The sequence below is a fragment of the Bombina bombina genome, chromosome 1, assembly GCF_027579735.1.
Source record: "Bombina bombina isolate aBomBom1 chromosome 1, aBomBom1.pri, whole genome shotgun sequence".
Taxonomy (NCBI): domain Eukaryota; kingdom Metazoa; phylum Chordata; class Amphibia; order Anura; family Bombinatoridae; genus Bombina; species Bombina bombina.
Genome location: NC_069499.1, coordinates 1075958058 through 1075979648, shown reverse-complemented (window position 1 = coordinate 1075979648; position 21591 = coordinate 1075958058). Strand labels below are relative to the sequence as shown.

The 21591-nt window shown below is 38.7% G+C and overlaps 1 protein-coding gene and 1 long non-coding RNA gene across 2 annotated transcripts in view; one reads left to right on the top strand and one right to left on the bottom strand.

Moving 5' to 3' along the window:
* The window catches only part of RIPOR3 (RIPOR family member 3), a 626178-nt gene that overhangs the window by 266279 nt on the left and 338308 nt on the right, over window positions 1–21591 (top strand). Inside the window, exon 7 of the mRNA XM_053692678.1 lies at window positions 3362–3511. Within this exon, the coding sequence (XP_053548653.1) occupies window positions 3362–3511 (150 nt within the window). The remainder of the gene's footprint in view (window positions 1–3361; window positions 3512–21591) is intronic.
* Window positions 1–21591, bottom strand: part of LOC128640288 (uncharacterized) — a 231108-nt gene that overhangs the window by 120511 nt on the left and 89006 nt on the right. Inside the window, exon 2 of the long non-coding RNA XR_008399327.1 lies at window positions 2882–2987. This is a non-coding gene — a long non-coding RNA (uncharacterized LOC128640288). The remainder of the gene's footprint in view (window positions 1–2881; window positions 2988–21591) is intronic.

Below are 21591 nucleotides of genomic sequence, written 5' to 3'. Positions count from 1 at the left end.
TATATGAGTAAAGTTTTAGCGTGAGAAATGTACACTACAGCATGTTTGCATAAATATGGGATCCCGATGTAGGGCTTGGTGATGGGCCCCAGTGTTCTTATTGTCCATGAGAATTTGAGGCGTCAATCCCAAATTAAGCTTGTTATTTCAATTTTTAACAATCAAACATTAAACATACATATAAGAAAAAAGGAGAGGGGATCACGGTTCTGTGTGTCACTAGCAAAGAAGTACATTAGATTGAGCGATAAGATATAGGGGGAGAAGAGAAAAAAAAGAGATAATTAGGAGTTGTGTAAAGGGAGGTTTGGGGAAAGGTAGTGGAAGAATGAGTGCGAGAGGGGACAGATGGTGTGAGAGCTGAAGCAGTATAGCCAGATCTGTTATAAGGGAGTGTCGTTACAAGTGGCCAGCATCAGTTCATGTGTTTAAATCTGTTTATTTTTGAGATAGTGATATTGCTCAAGGAGAAGTAGGTCAGTTACTTGAGAGTGCCATTCTTTTATGGAAGATATAGCTTGAGTCTTCCATATTTTTGGTATGAGGTTTTTTGCTCCAGTGAGCATTATTAACAATAAAGCGAGTTTGGAAACCTCTGTAAATTTGGGCAGTGTGTTAAAAAGTATGACTTCAGGTGTGTTAGGTATTAATATGTTTCATTTATTGGACATGACTCCCAACACCCCTGTACAGAAAATGTGCAGTCTTGGGCACGACCACCATATGTGGAGAAGGGATCCCTCTTCACCGCATCCTCGTCAGCATTTTGAGCTTGCGGAAGGGAAATATCTATAAAGTCTTGTTGGAGTGAGGTACCAGTGGCACTGCAACTTAAGCCGTATTTCTTGGACATTAGCTGATACTGAACAGTGTTTTATTAATGTGAATTTTTTGAGCTAAGTTGTGTGATCTATGTCAGTGTTGAGATCCCTGTTCCAAGCTATTGTATAAATTGGGAGAGTTGTGGTTTGTGGGATTTGAATTACTTTATATATCAAGGAGATCAGAGACTTTGGGGTTGTAGTCATGGTGCGTAATTGTTCAAATGAGGTGAGGTCTTATGGTGCAAAATGTAGTGGGTAAGTAAGTTATAACGAAGCCAGGATGAGAATAGCTCCTTGTGTCTCTCTTTCATATGTTAGTGAGAGCACAGCTTACCATTATCTATTGCATAGTATGTGCATAGTATAAAGTTCCCATTCTAAGGCTTTATGGCTTCCCCAGACAAGATCCCAACTGACTGTATGATAAATAAGGGTTTTCTATTATGGATAGTAAGGGTGAGAAGATGGAGAAGATGTGGGTTCTAGTGGCCAATGTCCTATCCCATTCAAATAAGATTTCTGCAGACAAGGGGTACTTAGTTAACTGCTTAGGGCGTAGGTGTGAGGGTATCCATGCTATTGTTCCTACATTTTTTAAGCCAAGTATTTGGTCGTCAAGCCTGACCCATGCTTAATGTGTAGTATTATGTGACCATTCTACTAAGTGCTGGAGCAGTATAGCCTTGCGGTAAAAGGCTATGTTTGGTAATCTCAGCCCACCTCTATCCCACGGAAGATACATTGTTCTTTTTGGAATTCTGGGTTTCATGTCTGACCATATCAATTGTAAATTTCCCGCTGGGAGAGATACTGGGATAGTCTGTAGCAGATAAAGAATGTGAGGGAGTATATTCATTTTTATGACCCCAATCTTGCCAAGCCACCGTGGCTTGTTTTTCCATGAGGTTAGGTCCTTAGTGATATTGTCTTTTAACCGTAAGTAGTTGTATTTGAAGTTTTACTGTATGGTAGGTGCCCAAGTAATTTAATTTTGTTATGGCTAATGTGACCTTATGGTCAGTTTGAAGTTTTTGTATATGGTGTTGTGGGGAGATAATGTTTAAGAGTTCTGACTTTGTCAGATTAATGTGGAAGTTTGATAGTTTGTCATATGTTTCTATTTCATTGCATGTACAAGATGTCGTCTGCATAAAGCGCTTGTTTATACTTTGTGAGGCCTAATTATCAAGCTCCAAATGGAGCTTGATGTCCCTGTTTCTGCGCAAGCCCTCAGGCTCGCCGGAAACAACAGTTATGAAGCTGCTCCATAACTGGTCCACTGCCTCTGAGGCTGCGGTCTGCAATCCGCCCTATCCTATATGATCGGGCTGATTGACACCCCCTGCTAGCGGCCAATCTGCAGGGGGTGGCATTGCACAAGCAGTTCTGGTGAACTGCTTGTGCAATGTTAAATGCCGACAGCGCATGCTGTCGGCATTCAGCGATGTCTGTCGGACATGATACGCTACAGCGTATCACGTCGGACAGACATTGATAAATTGGCTTCGTATAAAATAGTTGACTTTTTGGTGAACAAGAATGACTAAAGAATTTTGAATGCCATATTTACATTAAATTCTCCTGATAAGTAGCAGCATAATGTTTCCTCTTTGCATGATATTTATTTACCTGAGTATGATTTTCCACTGTTTTTGTGAACAAATTAACAAATGACTGATGTTTTAGTTTGAAGGACGTGCATTGCTAAATGGGCCACAATATTTAACATTTATCTTAATTTTGTATTTGAGTTATGTATTAAACCTTTCTCCCTCCATTTTTAAATGCCAAATATTGCCCCATCTGCAATTCTTTTAATGCCAATTACCATTTCAATCAAGAAGGCAAACATCCAAAAACATCATGTATAGGTTTTGGTCTGCCATGATTGCCAGTGATTTCATGTGTGCATTCACTATACATTAGCCAGTACCTCCTTCTGACTACTTCACCTCCTTTACCTCTATCCTCATTCAGGGACTCTGGTAAAGAGGGCGGGGTATGGAAATGTCAACAAAATAATAATAATAGTTAAAGCTAAAAAATATATATATTACCGTTTAGTAAATAAGCTCATGATCAAGTCTGTATGTAGTGCTAAACATTTGATGATATGTTTTCTTCATAAGCAGTGTTGTCAACAAGGATTCAAGTTGTTTAAACCTGGACAAAAACAAAACCACATAGAAATAAGAAATCACATGAAACTGAAACAAACATAGATGTGTGGAAATTACAACACAAAATAGCCCAATCTTTGTGTCCTGATGCATAAAATAAATTCAAAAACTCAATCAAACATATCTATTTAATTTCACACATAAGTGTTGTACTCAGTTTAATAAACAAACCTTTCATTGTGCTTATGTTTGTATTATAAGTAAGTGTTATAAGTATTCGACCTTTTTCATTTCCAAACATTAGTAAAAAGTAATGCTTTTTTGTTTTTCTGCTATTACCTTCCCGGTTTGACAATGCTTTGTGTGTGCATCTTCAAGTGTCCTTAACTAAATATTAAGAACACTCTTTTTTTTAAGATTGAAGAACTGTATGAAACATATTGCATACAATGGAGAGTGCGGGTTGGAGCCTGTAATATGAAGCACGCCTTTTCTTTGTCCCCCTCAACAAAAGCGTCACGAGAAAGTCTTGTTGAATTGTACCGGAACTTTCAAGAATGCACTGAGGTGAGATATGAATCATTTTACCTTTTCCCTGGTAAGAGGCTTAATTAGAACAGGCTGTATTGGCCTCCTCTAAACCCCTTCCAATGCTAATTGTTTGAAACTGTATTGCCCTTTTATTGAAGGTTTGTGAGAAAACTCATACAGATATATTCTGATTTGTCACATGACTTTGTTTTACACTACCTTACCCCAAATTCTGTCTCCTGAAAAATAGCTACCCAGTGCATCCAGAACGTTTGCATTGAGAATTACTTTTGCTTACGGGTTTGTTAGTTTTAATCACTACACCTGCTGAAAGAGTGAGTGGAGACTTGTATAAGAAAATTAAGTAATCGCTGAAATGATGCACACCACTGATTGTTCTCTGAATGAGGTTGCCTGAAGATATTACCAGAAGAATCTTTGCTAATATGAATATGTTACAGAATGTGCCTGATAAAAATTGAAATGAACTTACTCACATTTCATTTTCGACAGTTATATCTCTTTACGGTGTCAGAGGAAGGAAATTGTTTTAGGTACTGAACGCTAAATGGTAATAATTAAAGAGATAATGAGATGAGGTGGTGAGATAGTGTGGGGAAAATAAAGTGAAATTAGGACAGTACAAAATTCAATAATGACAACGGAAAAATGATTTGGAGAGATGGAGTATGTAAGTGAGGAGACCTTTTTGGCATTTACCAATACATTGGGCTAAATTAATAGACGCTCATTAGGCTGCTAAATGGCCTCATTGTTAAGGCGTAGTCATGTTCAAAAGTCATTGAGGCTTGATTCACCTATCTCTATTTTTTTAAATATCAAGACTCAACTGCGAGACAAGATACTTCAAAGGGACAGTAGAGTTTTTATGAATTCTGCATGCTTAAACAAGGTTTAGTTGAAACCCCCAGACACACCTCTAGTACACTCTAGAACACCCACAACCTTTTTCTGTGAGGTTTCTGAGATGCCTTTCGTTATATCCAGTGGAACTACTTTAGCACAATAAAGCACACATGCAAATATGTTACAATGACAAACATTTAAATAACCCATTTTGCAAATACAGGGAGTGCAGAATTATTAGGCAAATGAGTATTTTGACCACATCATCCTCTTTATGCATGTTGTCTTACTCCAAGCTGTATAGGCTCGAAAGCCTACTACCAATTAAGCATATTAGGTGATGTGCATCTCTGTAATGAGAAGGGGTGTGGTCTAATGACATCAACACCCTATATCAGGTGTGCATAATTATTAGGCAACTTCCTTTCCTTTGGCAAAATGGGTCAAAAGAAGGACTTGACAGGCTCAGAAAAGTCAAAAATAGTGAGATATCTTGCAGAGGGATGCAGCACTCTTAAAATTGCAAAGCTTCTGAAGCGTGATCATCGAACAATCAAGCGTTTCATTCAAAATAGTCAACAGGGTCGCAAGAAGCGTGTGGAAAAACCAAGGCGCAAAATAACTGCCCATGAACTGAGAAAAGTCAAGCGTGCAGCTGCCAAGATGCCACTTGCCACCAGTTTGGCCATATTTCAGAGCTGCAACATCACTGGAGTGCCCAAAAGCACAAGGTGTGCAATACTCAGAGACATGGCCAAGGTAAGAAAGGCTGAAAGACGACCACCACTGAACAAGACACACAAGCTGAAACGTCAAGACTGGGCCAAGAAATATCTCAAGACTGATTTTTCTAAGGTTTTATGGACTGATGAAATGAGAGTGAGTCTTGATGGGCCAGATGGATGGGCCCGTGGCTGGATTGGTAAAGGGCAGAGAGCTCCAGTCCGACTCAGACGCCAGCAAGGTGGAGGTGGAGTACTGGTTTGGGCTGGTATCATCAAAGATGAGCTTGTTGGGCCTTTTCGGGTTGAGGATGGAGTCAAGCTCAACTCCCAGTCCTACTGCCAGTTTCTGGAAGACACCTTCTTCAAGCAGTGGTACAGGAAGAAGTCTGCATCCTTCAAGAAAAATATGATTTTTATGCAGGACAATGCTCCATCACACGCGTCCAAGTACTCCACAGCGTGGCTGGCAAGAAAGGGTATAAAAGAAGAAAATCTAATGACATGGCCTCCTTGTTCACCTGATCTGAACGCCATTGAGAACCTGTGGTCCATCATCAAATGTGAGATTTACAAGGAGGGAAAACAGTACACCTCTCTGAACAGTGTCTGGGAGGCTGTGGTTGCTGCTGCACGCAATGTTGATGGTGAACAGATCAAAACACTGACAGAATCCATGGATGGCAGGCTTTTGAGTGTCCTTGCAAAGAAAGGTGGCTATATTGGTCACTGATTTGTTTTTGTTTTGTTTTTGAATGTCAGAAATGTATATTTGTGAATGTTGAGATGTTATATTGGTTTCACTGGTAAAAATAAATAATTGAAATGGGTATATATTTGTTTTTTGTTAAGTTGCCTAATAATTATGCACAGTAATAGTCACCTGCACACACAGATATCCCCCTAAAATAGCTATAACTAAAAACAAACTAAAAACTACTTCCAAAACTATTCAACTTTGATATTAATGAGTTTTTTGGGTTCATTGAGAACATGGTTGTTGTTCAATAATAAAATTAATCCTCAAAAATACAACTTGCCTAATAATTCTGCACTCCCTGTATGTTGTAATTATTGCTTTTCCACATTGCTAGTGTTTCTCATTTGATGTGCGAGACAACATGGAATTTTAACACAACTAGATGTTAATGGCCCACTAATGAAACTCTGGAAGAGAGGTGAAATTATGATTGATTGATTTTGAACATGATTTCACCTTTACAAGGAGCCCATTGGCAGCCTCACAAGCGTCTATGAATCTAGGCCCTTATGTACTCCGCACATATCACTGGCTAGACATTATACACTTGGCATATGACTGTTTAGCTAATATTGGTCTGTGTATACTATGTGATAACTTTCTGTTTCCAAAATACATTTTATTTTTAGATTTATAGGCTTCAATCCTATTTTTTAAATTTGTGCTGCGTTAAAGTCCAAAAACTGAGGTAAGCAGCCGTCAACAGCTGCTTGTTGTTTTAGTGTTTTGCACCAGACACAATGAAGATATACTAGGCGTACAAGGGCTCCTGCTATGCTGAATATAAGTTGGGTAGGAGCAGTATGACAGAAGTCTTCAGCTGATTCATGTGCAGGACGTATCCTTCTAATATGCTAGTCATGTTGATGGGACCTGTTTAATAATAAAAGGCAAATGGAATGTATCTGCACTGTTGACAGTGGTGAGGTCCATTAATAAATCATGTCCTAGTGGGAGAATACAGGACATCTGCTTTAAATTAGAGAAACAGCCAGAAAATGTCTGTGACATGCCAAATACACGTGTGCAGAGTGAGGGAGCATGGAGGGGGGACAGACATTTTATTGTTATATTTATTATAGAACTTGGTTATTAATATAATAATAAAAAAATAAAAGTTTGTCAAACATATCCTGTTCCTTTAGCCCCTTCCTTCATTACCAGGAATTTTAGAGAACATTTGCTCAAAGTACCGGAGATAATTTTTTTAGCATTTTTGCCATTACTCCATTTAACCCCTTAATGACCACAGCACTTTTCCATTTTCTGTCCGTTTGGGACCAAGGCTATTTTTACATTTTTGCGGTGTTTGTGTTTAGCTGTAATTTCCCTCTTACTCATTTACTGTACCCACACATATTATATACCGTTTTTCTCGCCATTAAATTAACTTTCTAAAAATACCATTATTTTCATCATATCTTATAATTTACTATAAAAAAAATTATAAAATATGAGGAAAAAATGGAAAAAAACACACTTTTTTTAACTTTGACCCCCAAAATCTGTTACACATCTACAACCACCAAAAAAAAAACATGCTAAATAGTTTCTAAATTTTGTCCTGAGTTTAGAAATACCTAATATTTACATGTTCTTTGCTTTTTTTGAAAGCTATAGGGCCATAAATACAAGTAGCATTTTGCTATTTCCAAACTACTTTTTTTCAAAATTAGCGCTAGTTACATTGGAACACTAATATCTTTCAGGAATCCCTGAATATCTATTGACATGTATATATTTTTTTTTAGAAGACATCCCAAAGTATTAATCTAGGCCAATTTTGGTATATTTCATGCCACCATTTCACCGCCAAATGCGATCAAATACAAAATATCGTTCACTTTTTCACAAATTTTTTCACAAACTTTCGGTTTCTCACTGAAATTATTTACAAACAGATTGTGCAATTATGGCACAAATGGTTGTAAATGCTTCTCTGGGATCCCCTTTGTTCAGAAATAGCAGACATATATGGCTTTGGCATTGCTTTTTGGTAATTAGAAGGCCGCTAAATGCCGCTGCGCACCACACGTGTATTATGCCCAGCAGTGCAGGGGTTAATTAGGGAGCTTGTAGGGAGCTTGTATGGTTAATTTTAGCTTTAGTGTAGTGTAGTAGACAACCCAAAGTAATGATCTAGGCCCATTTTGGTATATTTCATGCCACCATTTCACCGCCAAATGCGATCAAATAAAAAAAAAACGTTAAATTTTTCACAATTTTAGGATTCTCACTGAAATCATTTACAAACAGCTTGTGCAATTATGGCACAAATGGTTGTAAATGCTTCTCTGGGATCCCCTTTGTTCAGAAATAGCAGATATATATGACTTTGGTGTTGCTTTCTGGTAATTAGAAGGCCGCAAAATGCTGCTGCGCATCACACGTGTATTATGGCTAGCAGTGAAGGGGTTAATTAGGAAGTTTGTAGGGAGCTTGCAGGGTTAATTTTAGCTTTAGTGTAGAGATCAGCCTCCCACCTGACACATCAGACCCCCTGATCCCTCCCAAACAGCTCCCTTCCCTCCCCCACCCCACAATTGTCCCCGCCATCTTAAGTACTGGCAGAAAGTCTGCCAGTACTAAAATAAAAGCTTTTTGGGGGGTATAGGTTTTTTTTTTTTTAAAAATAATAATTATTCTGCTGTATAGGACCCCCCTTAGCCTCCAACCTCCCTGATCCCCCCCAAAACAGCTTTGTAACCTTCCCTATCTGCCTTATTGGGGCCATCTTGGGTACTGGCAGCTGTCTGCCAGTACCCAGCTTATACAAAAAAGTGCTTTTTTTTCTTAAGTTTTTTTTTTTCTGTAGTGTAGCTTCCCCAAACCCCCCCCCACCACCACCACAAACCCCAACCACCTCATTGATTGTTTTTTTTCTTCAGTTATTTTAAACTGATTGCACCTTTTTCTGTAGTGTAGCGGTTCCCACCCGCTCCCTCCCCGTGCACGCGCCCGCCCCCGCCCTCCCGTGCACGCGCGCGCGTCCGTGCGCGCCCCCGGGCATCCCCGCCCACGATCCCGCCCCCCTCCACATCTCCAGGGCCATCGATGGCCGCCACCCGCCTCCCGGTAATGCTCCCACCCACCAACGAAGGAAGCCACCGATCTCCGGTGCAGAGAGGGCCACAGAGTGGCTCTCTCTGCACCGGATGGCTTCAAAAGGTTATTGCAGGATGCCTCCATATCGAGGCATCACTGCAATAACCGGAAAGCAGCTGGAAGCAAACAGGATCGCTTCCAGCTGCTTTCCACACCGAGGACGTGCAGGGTACGTCCTCAGGCATTAACTGCCTTTTTTTTGAGGACGTACCCTGCACGTCCTCGGTCGTTAAGGGGTTAAACAGAAATAAAGCCTTTGGTTTTTTTTTAATTTACCTATGAAACCTATATATTTTAGCATAAAAAGAGCTTTCAGTGTATAACAGTTTCAACTAGCTATTTATTCACAGAATTATGAAATTATTGTAAATTTACTCCAAAAAAGTATATAAAATATTAATTATCACATGCCCCAAAAAACTGTTGCTTTCTAACTGTAGTTTTATTTTTTTGTTCTTTGGCATCCTCTGATTTAGCTGAGACCACATGTATATATTTTGCATATTTTTTTTTATTATTTTAAGGTTTTTATCTGCAGCTATGTATACCATGTTCTAAAATGATGCAATGGGGTAACTCTCATTAGTTATAACAGAACTGCCCAAACTCTCAAAATTGACCCCCAAAAATATGTTTTTATAAGTTAGACAACTCAAGGTATTGATCTAGGCCCATTTTGGCATATTTCATTAAACAATTTGGCAGTCAGATACAAAAGCTTCTCTAGGATCCCCTGTGTTCGGAATTAGCAGAGATTTTTGGGGTTACAATTGCTTTAAGTAATCAGAAGGTCACTAATTGCCCCTGCGCACCAGACATCTGAAAGAGGATTTTCTTTCTAAAGACTGCTGCTCCATAACCCTGTCTGCCTGCTCTGATGAAGCGGACAGGAATCGCCGCAATTCAACCCGATCGAGTACGATCAGGTTGATTGACACCCCCCTGCTGGCGGCCGATTGGCCGCGAGTCTGCAGGGGGCGGCATCGCACCAGCAGCTCTTGTGAGCTGCTGGTACAATGCTGAATACGGAGAGCATATTGCTATCCGCATTCAGCGATGTCTGTCGGTCCTGATCCGCACTGTCGGATCAGGTCCGACAGACATATGATAAATAGGCCTCAATGGCTCAAATTCTCAAAATTGACGCCTAAAACTATATTGGCATATTTCATGTGACCAATTTGCGCTTTCACAAACTTTGGGTTTCTCACTGAAATGATTTACACATAATTTGTGCAGCCATAAGCCAAATAGTTGTAAAAGCTTCTCTGGGATCCCCTTTGTTTATAAAAACTAGACATGTATAGGTTTGTCATTGGTTTTGGTAAATAAAAAGCTGCTAATTGCAGCTGTGGATCACAACCCAAAAAAGGGATTTGTAGATATGTTCAGGCAAAGGGTTAATGGTTTATTTGATATTGGATAACTGCCAAAATCAACTTTATGTATTTTAAGAATAGATCACTCAAGGTATTAAACTAGGCTTATTTTGGTATATTTCATGCTAGCAGCTGGCAGTCAGATAAATGCCATATGAAATCATTTAGGGGGAAAAATGTTTCTTTTCACAAACATTGGGGTTCTCACTGACATTATTTACACAAAACCTTTGCAGTGAAAATTCAAAATATTTCGAAATCTTTTTTTTTTTTCCCAGTTATCTTTTATTGTCAAAAAATAAACATTACAACTTAGAGTGTTCAGTTGGATTATGTTACACAACTTTTCCTTTTGTGTTATTAACACCCACTGGAAGCGTGGAGAAGATGATGTTTTTAACGTTCAAACCATAACTTTAACCAAAACACAACATTTTTCTAAAAAATCAAAATACAAAATATTAGTCAATCAAGGAAATTAAATAAAAGTTCACCATTGTACTTTCAATAAGGTTCCATAATCTGTGTCCATTTTCAATTTCATTGAATAACTCCCTATTTACTCATTTTTATTTTGCATGTACGTATCCTCAATTCCTCATGAAGGGGTAGATCTTTTCCATTTTAAATACATTGGAGACATCATCAGACAAAGGTTTAAAGAGAAAGATTGACCAAACCGAGAGGACAGGTTAATTATACATTGATACCTATTGGTGAACTAAATACGTATTACATAAGGTGATTATTAAAGAGTTAAGTTGGAAAATGGTTCCCTATGATCAAAACATTATGAGGGGAAGAGGAGGTCAGGCATTTATGAGCGGGTCCTCAGGTGCAGATGTTGCACTAAATATTGAAAGGCAATCATCCCACAGAAATCTGGTATCTGTAAGAAAGTTCAACTTTTTTCTTTTAAGGTAGCCGTATTCCTCCAGCATGAGTAGGTCTGATACTTTATCTGTCCAGTTAGTTAATGTCGGTGTATATTGAGTTTTCCAGTGCAAGACTATGAGTGTCTTAGCTCCTGTTATTCCTATTTGTAATAAAGTGAGCCTCAGTTTGCAAGAGAATTTTGGTAAATCATTGAGTAGTGCAATTCTGGGCGTCATGGAGAAGTTATTTGTTAATATGGTTTTAAAATGCCTTTCTATTAAGAGCCATAAAGGTCTCATTTTGGTACAGCTTCCCCACATGTTGAGTTAATTGCCCCTATCTTCACACCCTCGCCAACATCTGTCACTTGCTTCTGGGTAAATGGATTGTAGTGGAGAAGGGGTAAGATACCAACGCATCAGGACTTTAAAGTTTATTTCTAACGACTGGGGAGATGATGATGCTGGTACAAGAGAAAATTTTAGTCCATGCATCTTTTGATAGGATAATCTCTAGATCATCCTGCCATTTGATTGTATATGAGGGGGGGTTGGATGTATGTTCTTCCTGTATTCATCTTCTGGCTAACGATAGAGAGTGTTTACTGTTTCCTTGTTTGGAGCATAGGCTTTTGAATGGTGTAAGGTCTCTTAAAAAATCATGCTTATGGTGAGAAGTGTGTATGAAGTGCACTAGTTGAGAGTTGTTTAACCAGCTAGAGTATCTGCCCCCAGCTACTTCTTTAATGGGACATTAAACCCAATTTTTTTCTTTAATGAGTCAGATAGAAAATACAATTCTAAACCACATTCGAATTTAGTTTTATTATGTAATTTGCTTCATTCTTTAGATATCCTTTGTTGAAGAAATAGCAATGCACAAGAGTGAGCCAATCACACAAGGGATCTATGTGCAGTCTCCTATCAGCAGCTACTGAGCCTATCTAGATTTGCTTTTCAGTACAGGATATCAAGAAAATGAAGCAAATTAGATAATAGAAGTAAATGGGAATGTTGTTTAAAACTGAATCATAAAAGAAAATTGTATAGTGTAATGCCCCTTTAAGGTTTTCCCTATTCATCAATTTACCATTTCGGATAAAGTCTCTTATAGGGGTAGTGTGTCCCTATTTTGTCAGCCTCTGATGACCTTTATCTAATCCTCCTATTAGCTCTGCATTAATGGGGACTGGAAAGAGAGGGGGACGGGTACTAGAGATGTATTTCCTCCTTTTTATTTTTTAATCCCAAGAATAAAAAATAAATTTATGTATTTAAATTTCTGTACATTGGGCGGGGGTCTAAGATCCTAGTGACCCAGCACACCGCTCCTACATCTGGAATCCTGAATGTGTGTGATTCAATCGCTTCCCAAGACTTGGAATCTTTAGATCTGTACCAGTCTAGTCCACGTTGTAGGGTCAATGCCTCATGGTAGTCTGCAATGCAGGGTAGGCCTATCCCTCCGCAACCATATGCTCTATACATGTTGTCTCTACATATTCTGGGTCTATTTTTCCCCCATATAAATAAGTTAATATGTTTTTGTAGTTGGGCAATATACCATTTAGGAAGGGGGATGGGGAGTGTTTGGAACAGGTACAAGATCCTGGGCAAAGTGGTCATTTTTAAAAATTGAGCACATCTCCCCGCCAAGTAATTGGTTTAGCTGCCCAAGTGCGCAAATCTTTTTGTATCGTACGTAGAAGTGCAAGATAATTATCGTCAAAAATTTGTGAGTGGGTAGATGAGAGTTGGATACCCAAGTATTTAAGGGATTTGTTTTGAAAATTTAAAGTGCATGTGGCCGTAATTGACTGGAGTGCTTGTTGGGGTAGCGATATATGCATAATCTCTGATTTTTGTTTATTGACCAAGAAGTTTGAATAGTGGCCAAATGTGTTGATTTCTTTGAGAACTTTTGGGATGGAGTGCAGTGGATTTGAAATAGTAAACAGAATATAATCTGCATACATAGCTATTTTAAAATTATGAGGACCAATGTTAATTTTGTTTGATTTAGGAATTACAGATATGTGGGCCGTTAGCATTTCTTGGGGCAGGATATGGTTTTTGTCTAGTGTGTGGAACAATTTTAACAAATGTGGTGCTAGAATATTTCTAAGTGATTTATAATATGCATTTGAAAGCCGTCTGGGCCAGGGCTTTTCCCTGATGGTAGGTTTCGGATTGCAAGAAGTATTTCAGAAAGGGTTATTGGTGCTTCTAATGTGTCCCTCTGTGAGGATTGTAATTTGGGTAATTCTGCTTTGCCTATATAGTCCCGCATTTTCTCCAGGTGGTCGGATTTTTAATTTGTGTCACAGTTATAGAGTTTAGCACAGAACGTGCTAAAGTGATTTGCTATATGTTTACTATCCTGCATACTTTGATTGTCTGTCGTAATAAGTATGTGTATTTGGGATTTAAATGTTTGAGCTTTTAAAAGTTTAGCCAGAAGTTGACCTGCTCTATTACCTTCATAGGAATAGAGTTTCCTAATGCAGAGAGCTTTTCTTTGAGCTTCCTTAGTTAAGATCTTATTGAGGTCCTGACTAGTGTCTAAGAGTTGTTTAAATGTTGTTAGGTCTGTTGGTGTAGTTTTGTGTTTGAGTTCCAACCTTTCTAACTGAGTGTGAAAATCTGAAGAAATGAAAGAAAGAAAAGCGCCCAAACGCATCTAAGTGCAGTCTGATAGTACAATTTTAATAAACAGTGTAAAAACGAAAGAATCGCACTCACAATGTTAAAAATTCAACAAACAATGAATCATATCACCCGCTCTGTTTCAGGTCTGTCCTTCTCCGATGTCACTGTGGACTGAAGTTTTTACTTATTTATTTATCTATATATTACCATGATAATATTTGTTCTGTGGATATACGTTGTATATGGTGTGGAGGAGGAACGTATTCAGATTCCACGACGATTACACGCCCACATTAACTGACCAATAGTGGGAAGGCCCTTCACGGAAGGGGATACCGTATTGGCCCAATTATCTACACACCCTCTTACAGCTGGGGTATTGACGCCGCGCTCTTGGAAAACAGTGACATCGGAGAAGGACAGACCTGAAACAGAGCGGGTGATATGATTCATTGTTTGTTGAATTTTTAACATTGTGAGTGTGATTCTTTTGTTTTTACACTGTTTATTAAAATTGTACTATCAGTCTGCACTTAGATGCATTTGGGCACTTTTCTTTCTTTCATTTCTTCAGATTTTCACACTAAGTTCATGATGGGACTTATCTAAGGAGCAGCCCGCTATAAACCTTAAAGGAACATTGACTTATATATGTCTACTATTCATTTGGCTTTGGAAGAACTGTAAGGACTTTCAAATTTTTGAACTGCACACAATATATGTACTTTGAATAACAACAGGGCTACAAGTTTTAACATATATATATATACCTTTTTAAGAATTTTATATATATTCGAATATATTTCATAGATATTTGAGCAGCGTCTTGTATACAATATCCTTTTGCCTTTCTTTCTAACTGAGTGGTTAGTGCTTCAATGGTGCTTTTATATGTCTTTTTCCTAAAAGCTGTATGTTTAATGCACTCGCCTCTCATAACTGCTTAGTGGGCTTCTTAAATTATGCCTGGGTCATTATCAGGGGTGGCATTAATTTGAAAATATTCTTTTAAAGATTTTGTGATTGCTTATATTGTAGATGGGTAGTGGAGCAAGGAATCATCCATTCTCCATATAAATGGAGTGATTGGGTGATTTGGCCATTGTAGATAAATGCATGTTAAAGAATGGTCAGACCATGGGGTTGGTATGATATCTGAATCTTTAATTAATGATAGGTGTTTTCTATCTACCATAAAGTAGTCTATTCATGTATATATAGACCAGGGGTGTGAAAAAAAGTGTAATTACGTTGCATTGGGTGGTGTACTCACAAAATGTCTATTAGACCTAGCTGTGAGAGGCAGTTAAGTACCGCATTGGGTGGTCTGGTTTGTGTTAAGGGGTTGCCCGTGGAAGCATCTTATTTAGGGTCCAAAGTGAATTGAATGAATAAATCGCCTCCTAATATCAGGGTTCCCTTTTTGTTGTCTGATACCAATTTAAGTAGATGTTGGAAAAATGTGTTTTTTATTAGTGTTGGGGGCATAAACGTTTACCACAGTGACTGGTTTGTGAAAAAGGAGGCCTATCAAAATCAATATCCTCCCTTCGTTATCCACCACTCTATTGTGTAGTTGGAAATTAATGTTTTTATATAACAGAATGCCCACTCCATTCCTCTTGATCGTTTGTGAATTAAAGAAACCTACTGGATGGACCTTGGAAAAAAATTTAGGTTCTGCTATGACTAAAAATGTCTTTCTTGCAGAAAGATAATTGAATCTCTATGTCTGGCAGAGCTTCAAAGAGCTATGGAGCGCTTTGTGGGTGAGTAAAATCCTTTTGTGTTCTGGGATACTATCGTTATTGTCGGGTCAGACATGGTATTGTGTGTGGGGATGTGGCTTGTATACTTAAAAATACCTTACCCATTGCTGGCGATTAAGTTGTTGTTCTAAAATCCCGTTTGAGGAGGTCAAGAGAAAAGGAGAAGGACAGCGAGGAAAGTAGGAGATAAGGTGGTGCAATGGACTTTTCAATTGTGTACTAATGCAGGTGAACAAAAAATCATAATTAAAGTGAAGGTCAATTTCGATGAATTAGTGCCCGGTTTTTAATAATCCTATTAAAAACAAGGGCACTTTAATTCAAAATTGACATTTCGCTTGTTTTCTTCAAAAACGTACCTTTTAATCCTGACAGGCGCTGCAACGCTTCCTCTGCCTGGCGCAAGCCCTCTTCGCGGGTCCAAGATGACAAATCCGGCTTTCTCTAATCACAGCGTTGTCTCAGGCCATGATTGGGAAACCGTGATTGGAGGAAGCCAGATTCGTAATTTCTGATGTATGAAGAGGCTTCCGATGGCCGGGGGGAATCACTGGAGCGGCTGTCAGGATTAAAAGGTAAGTTTTTGAAGAAAACAAGTGAAATGTCAATTTTGATGAATTAAAGTGCCCTAGTTTATAATAGGATTATTAAAAACAGGGCACTAATTAATCGAAATTGACCTTCACTTTAATAATACATACAAACAAATAGAACAATTTCAAAACATTTCTCTCCTCAATTGCAACATCTACTATGTAAACATTATCTGTAAATGAGTTTTGAAGTGCTACAACCATAAAAAGAAAAACCTTAGTAGTGCGCATAGCATTAATGTGGAGGGAAAGAGCTACTGCCTGATTACTAGACAGACTTCTCCTAGAGGGCGGCCCGGCCCGGGGGTAGGAGGTATTGGTAGTAAAATATTATTACTTAACTACAGCAAATGTCATAAAGCATGAAAATATAACTGAAATTTTAACTTTTACCATAGTCACATGCCACTTATGGCATCTGTCCATTATCAAGTTGCCAGGTTTGTCTGTTCTTGTAAATGTTCAGGTGGGGTCTGCATCTGCTCCTTTGTGGTTTAGAGTAGAAGTTGTTGTGTTTTTCCTCCTTTAGATACCATTGTCCATTCTGGACATTGAGGTCTATGTGGCAGATTCTTTTGGGATCCATCATCTTTGGTGTTGTCTTTCAAGGAAGGAAGTGATGGTTGGGGTATCCCCAATTGCCTACAGAACAGTTCTAGATCTTCAGGGTCTTTGTATGAATACATTTTGTCTTTCTTTATGACCTTAATTGCAAATGGGAATCCCCAAATATGAAAGATGAAGAGTTAAGTATTTTGCTTATTTGGGTTTTTGCAAGAGTTATGGGACTAAGATTCAAAATCTTTTTTAAGGGTCTCTTTCCTCATAAATAGCAGACAGGTATAAGCTTGTCATTGGTTTTGTGTAATTAGAAGGCTGCAAATTGCCGCAGTGAATCACAGTTCTTAATGGGGATTTTAGACACGTTATGGCAATGGGTCCAGGGTGCGTGCATGGGAGGCGGCGGGCGCGTGCACAGGGAGGGAGCGGGTGGGAACCGCTACACTACAGAATTTTTTTATATTAATAAGTGGGGGAAAGGGGGGAGATAATGGGTTAATAAAATATCTAAGGGATCTGGGAGGGGGTGGGGGGTTGGTCTTTGGGGGGGAAGCTACACTACAGAAAAAAACAACAACATTTAAACAAAAAATCTATTTTTGTGTAAACTGGGTACTGGCAGACAGCTGCCAGTACCCAAGATGGCTCCCAATAAGGTAGAGGGGGAGGGTTAGAGAACTGTTTGGGGGGGATCAGGGAGGTTGGGGGCTAAGGGGGATCCTACACAGCAGCATATGTAAATATGCTAACAAAAATAAGTGACAAGATACCTTTTATTTTAGTACTGGCAGACTTTCTGCCAGTACTTAAGATGGTGGAGACAATTGTGGGGTGGTGGGGAATAGAGCTGTTTAAGAGGGATCAGGGGGTGTGATGTATCAGGTGGGAGGCTGATCTCTACACTAAAGCTAAAATTAACCCTGCAAGCTTCCTACAAGCTACCTAATTAACCCCTGCACTGCTGGGCATAATAAACGTGTGATGCACAGCGGCATTCTAATTACCAAAAAGCAACGCCAAAGCCATATATATCTGCTATTTCTGAACAAAGGGGATCCCAGAGAAGCATTTACAACCATTTGTGCCATAATTGCACAAGCTGTTTGTAAATAATTTCAGTGAGAAACCTAAAATTGTTAAAAATGTAAAGTTTTTTTTTTTATTTGATCGCATTTGGTGGTGAAATAGTGGCATGAAATATACCAAGATAGGCCTAGATCAATAATTGGGGTTGTCTACTACACTAAACTAAAGCTAAAATTAACCCTAGAAGCTCCCTACATGCTCCCTATTTAACCCCTTATCTGCTGGGCATAATACACATGTGGTGCGCAGTGGCATTTAGTGGCCTTCTAATCACCAAAAAGCAACGCCAAAGCCATATATGTCTGCTATTTCTGAACATAATAATTACACAAGTTGTTTGTAAATAATTTCAGTGAGAAGTTTGTCAAAACATTTGTGAAAAAGTGAACGATTTTTTTTATTTGATCGCATTTGTCGGTGAAATGGTGGCATGAAATATGCCAAAATGGGCCTAGATTAATACTTTGGGATGTCTTCTAAAAAATATATATACATGTCAAGGGATATTCAGGGATTCCTGAAAGATATCAGTGTCCCAATGTAACTAGCGCTAATTTTGAAAAAAAAAAAAGGGGTTTGGAAATAGTAAAGTGCTACTTGTATTTATTGCCCTATAACTTGCAAAAAAAAGCAAAGAACAGGTAAACATTTGCGCCTAGATTTAGAGTTTTGTCGGTAAAGACCTGCGGTAAAGAATGGCTGCGTTAGGCTCAGAAAAGTGAGCGTTGAGCATAATTTAGCGCCACTTCAACCCTCAATACCAGCGTTGCTTACGGTAGCTGTAAGCTGGAAAAACGTGCTTGTGCACGATTTCCCCATAGGAAACAATGAGGCTGAGCTGGCCGGAAAAAAAAACCTGACACCTGCAAAAAAGCAGCGTTCAGCTCCTAACGCAGCCCCATTGTTTCCTATGGGGAAACACTTTCTAAGTCTACACCTAACACCCTAACATGAACCCCGAGTCTAAACACCCCAAACCTTACACTTATTAAACCCTAATCTGCCGTCCCCGACATCGTCGCCACCTGCATTATATTATTAACCCCTAATCTGCCGCTCCGGATACCGCCGGCACCTACATTAGAGCTATAAACCCCTAATCTGCTGCCCCTAAAATCGCCGACACCTACATTATATTTATTAACCCCTAATCTCCCCCCCCAACGTCGCCGCCACCTAACTACAATTATTAACCCCTAATCTGCCGACCGGACATCGCCGCCACTATAATAAAGTTATTAACCCCTAAACCGCCGCACTCCCGCCTCGCAAACGCTAGAATAAATTTTATTAACCCCTAATCTGCCCTCCCTAACATCGCCGACACCTACTTACATTTATTAACCCCTAATCTTCCACCCCCAACGTCGCCGCTACTATAATAAAGTTATTAACCCCTAAACCTAACTCTAACCCTAACACCCCCTTAAGTTAAATATAATTTAATTAAAACGAAATACTTACCTATAAAATAAACCCTAATATAGCTACAATATAACTAATAGTTACATTGTAGCTATTTGAGGATTTATATTTATTTTACAGGCTACTTTGTATTTATTTTAACTAGGTACAATAGCTATTAAATAGTTATTAACTATTTAATAGCTACCTAGTTAAAATAATTACAAAACTACCTGTAAAATAAATCCAAACCTAAGTTACAAATACACCTAACACTACTCTATAATTAAATTAATTAACTAAACTACCTACAATTAAATACAATTAAATCAACTAAACTAATAGTACAAGAAAAACCAAACACTAAATTACAGAAAATAAAAAAATATTACAAGAAGTTTAAACTAATTACACCTAATCTAAGCCCCCTAATAAAATAAAAAGCCCCCCAAAATAATAAAATGCCCTATCCTATCCTAAATTACAAAGTAATCAGCTCTTTTACCAGCCCTTAAAAGGGCTTTTTGCGGGGCATTGCCCCAAAGTAATCAGCTCTTTTACCTGTAAATAAAAAGACAACCCCCCCAACATTACAACCCACCACCCACATACCCCTACTCTAACCCACCCAAACCCCCCTTAAAAAAACCTAAAACTTACCCCCTGAAGATCTCCCTACCTTGGGTCATCTTCACCCAACCGGGCCGAACTCTTCATCCAAGTGGCGAAGAAGAGGTCCTCCATCCGGTAGAAGTCTTCATCCAGGCGACGTCTTCTATCTTCATCCATCCGGAGTGGAGCCATCTTCCAGCCAGCCGACGCGGAGCCATCCTCAACCGACGGACTAACGACGAATGACGGTTCCTTTAAGGGAAATTAAACAAAGATGGCGTCCCTCGAATTCCGATTGGCTGATAGGATTCTATCAGCCAATCGGAATTAAGATAGGAAAAATCTGATTGGCTGATTCAATCAGCCAATCAGATTGAAGTTCATTGGCTGATCCAATCAGATTGAGATCGCATTCTATTGGCTGATTGGAACAGCCAATAGAATACAAGCTCAATCCGATTGGCTGATTGGATCAGCCAATCGGATTGAACTTCAATCTGATTGGCTGATTGAATCAGCCAATCAGATTTTTCCTACCTTAATTCCGATTGGCTGATAGAATCCTATAAGCCAATCGGAATTCGAGGGATGCCCTCTTGGATGACGGCCTTAAAGGAACCGGATGGAGGACCTCTTCTTTGCCGCTTGGATGAAGACTTCGGCCCGGTTGGGTGAAGACGACTCAAGTTAGGGAGATCTTCAGGGGGTTAGTGTTAGGTTTTTTTTAAGGGGGGGTTTTCAGTGGGTTAGAGTAGGGGTATGTGGGTGGTGGGTTGTAATGTTGGGGGGAGAGTTGTGTTTTTATTTACCGGTAAAAGAGCTGATTACTTTGGGGCAATTCCCCCTGCAAAAAGCCCTTTTAAGGGCTGGTAAAAGAGCTGATTACTTTATTTTGGGGGGCTTTTTTATTTTATTAGGGGGCTTAGATTAGGTGTAATTAGTTTAAACTTCTTGTAATATTTTTTTTTTATTTTCTGCAATTTAGTGTTTGTTTTTTGTACTATAGTTTAGTTAATTTAATTGTTTTTAATTGTAGGTAGTTTAGTTAATTAATTTAATTATAGAGTAGTGTTAGGTGTATTTGTAACTTAGGTTAGGATTTATTTTACAGGTAATTTTGTAATTATTTTAACTAGGTAGCTATTAAATAGTTAATAACTATTTAATAGCTATTGTACCTAGTTAAAATAAATACAAAGTTGCCTGTAAAATATATATAAATCCTCAAATAGCTACAATGTAACTATTAGTTATATTGTAGCTATATTAGGGTTTATTTTATAGGTAAGTATTTAATTTTAAATAGGATAAATTTATTTAATTATAGTAAGTTTATTTCGCTTTATTTAAATTATATTTAACTTAGGGGGGTGTTAGGGTTAGGGTTAGAATTAGGTTTAGGGGTTAATAACTTTATTATAGTAGCAGCGACATTGGGGGTGGCAGATTAGGGGTTAATAAATGTAAGTAGGTGTCGGCGATGTTAGGGAGGGCAGATTAGGGGTTAATAAAATTTATTCTAGTGTTTGCGAGGCGGGAGTGCGGCAGTTTAGGGGTTAATAACTTTATTTTAGTGGCGGCGATGTCCGGTCGGCAGATTAGGGGTTAATAATTGTAGTTAGGTGGCGGCGACGTGGGGGGGCAGATTAGGGGTTAATAAATATAATGTAGGTGTCGGCGATGTTAGGGACAGCAGATTAGGGGTTCATAGCTATAATGTAGGTGGCGGCGGTG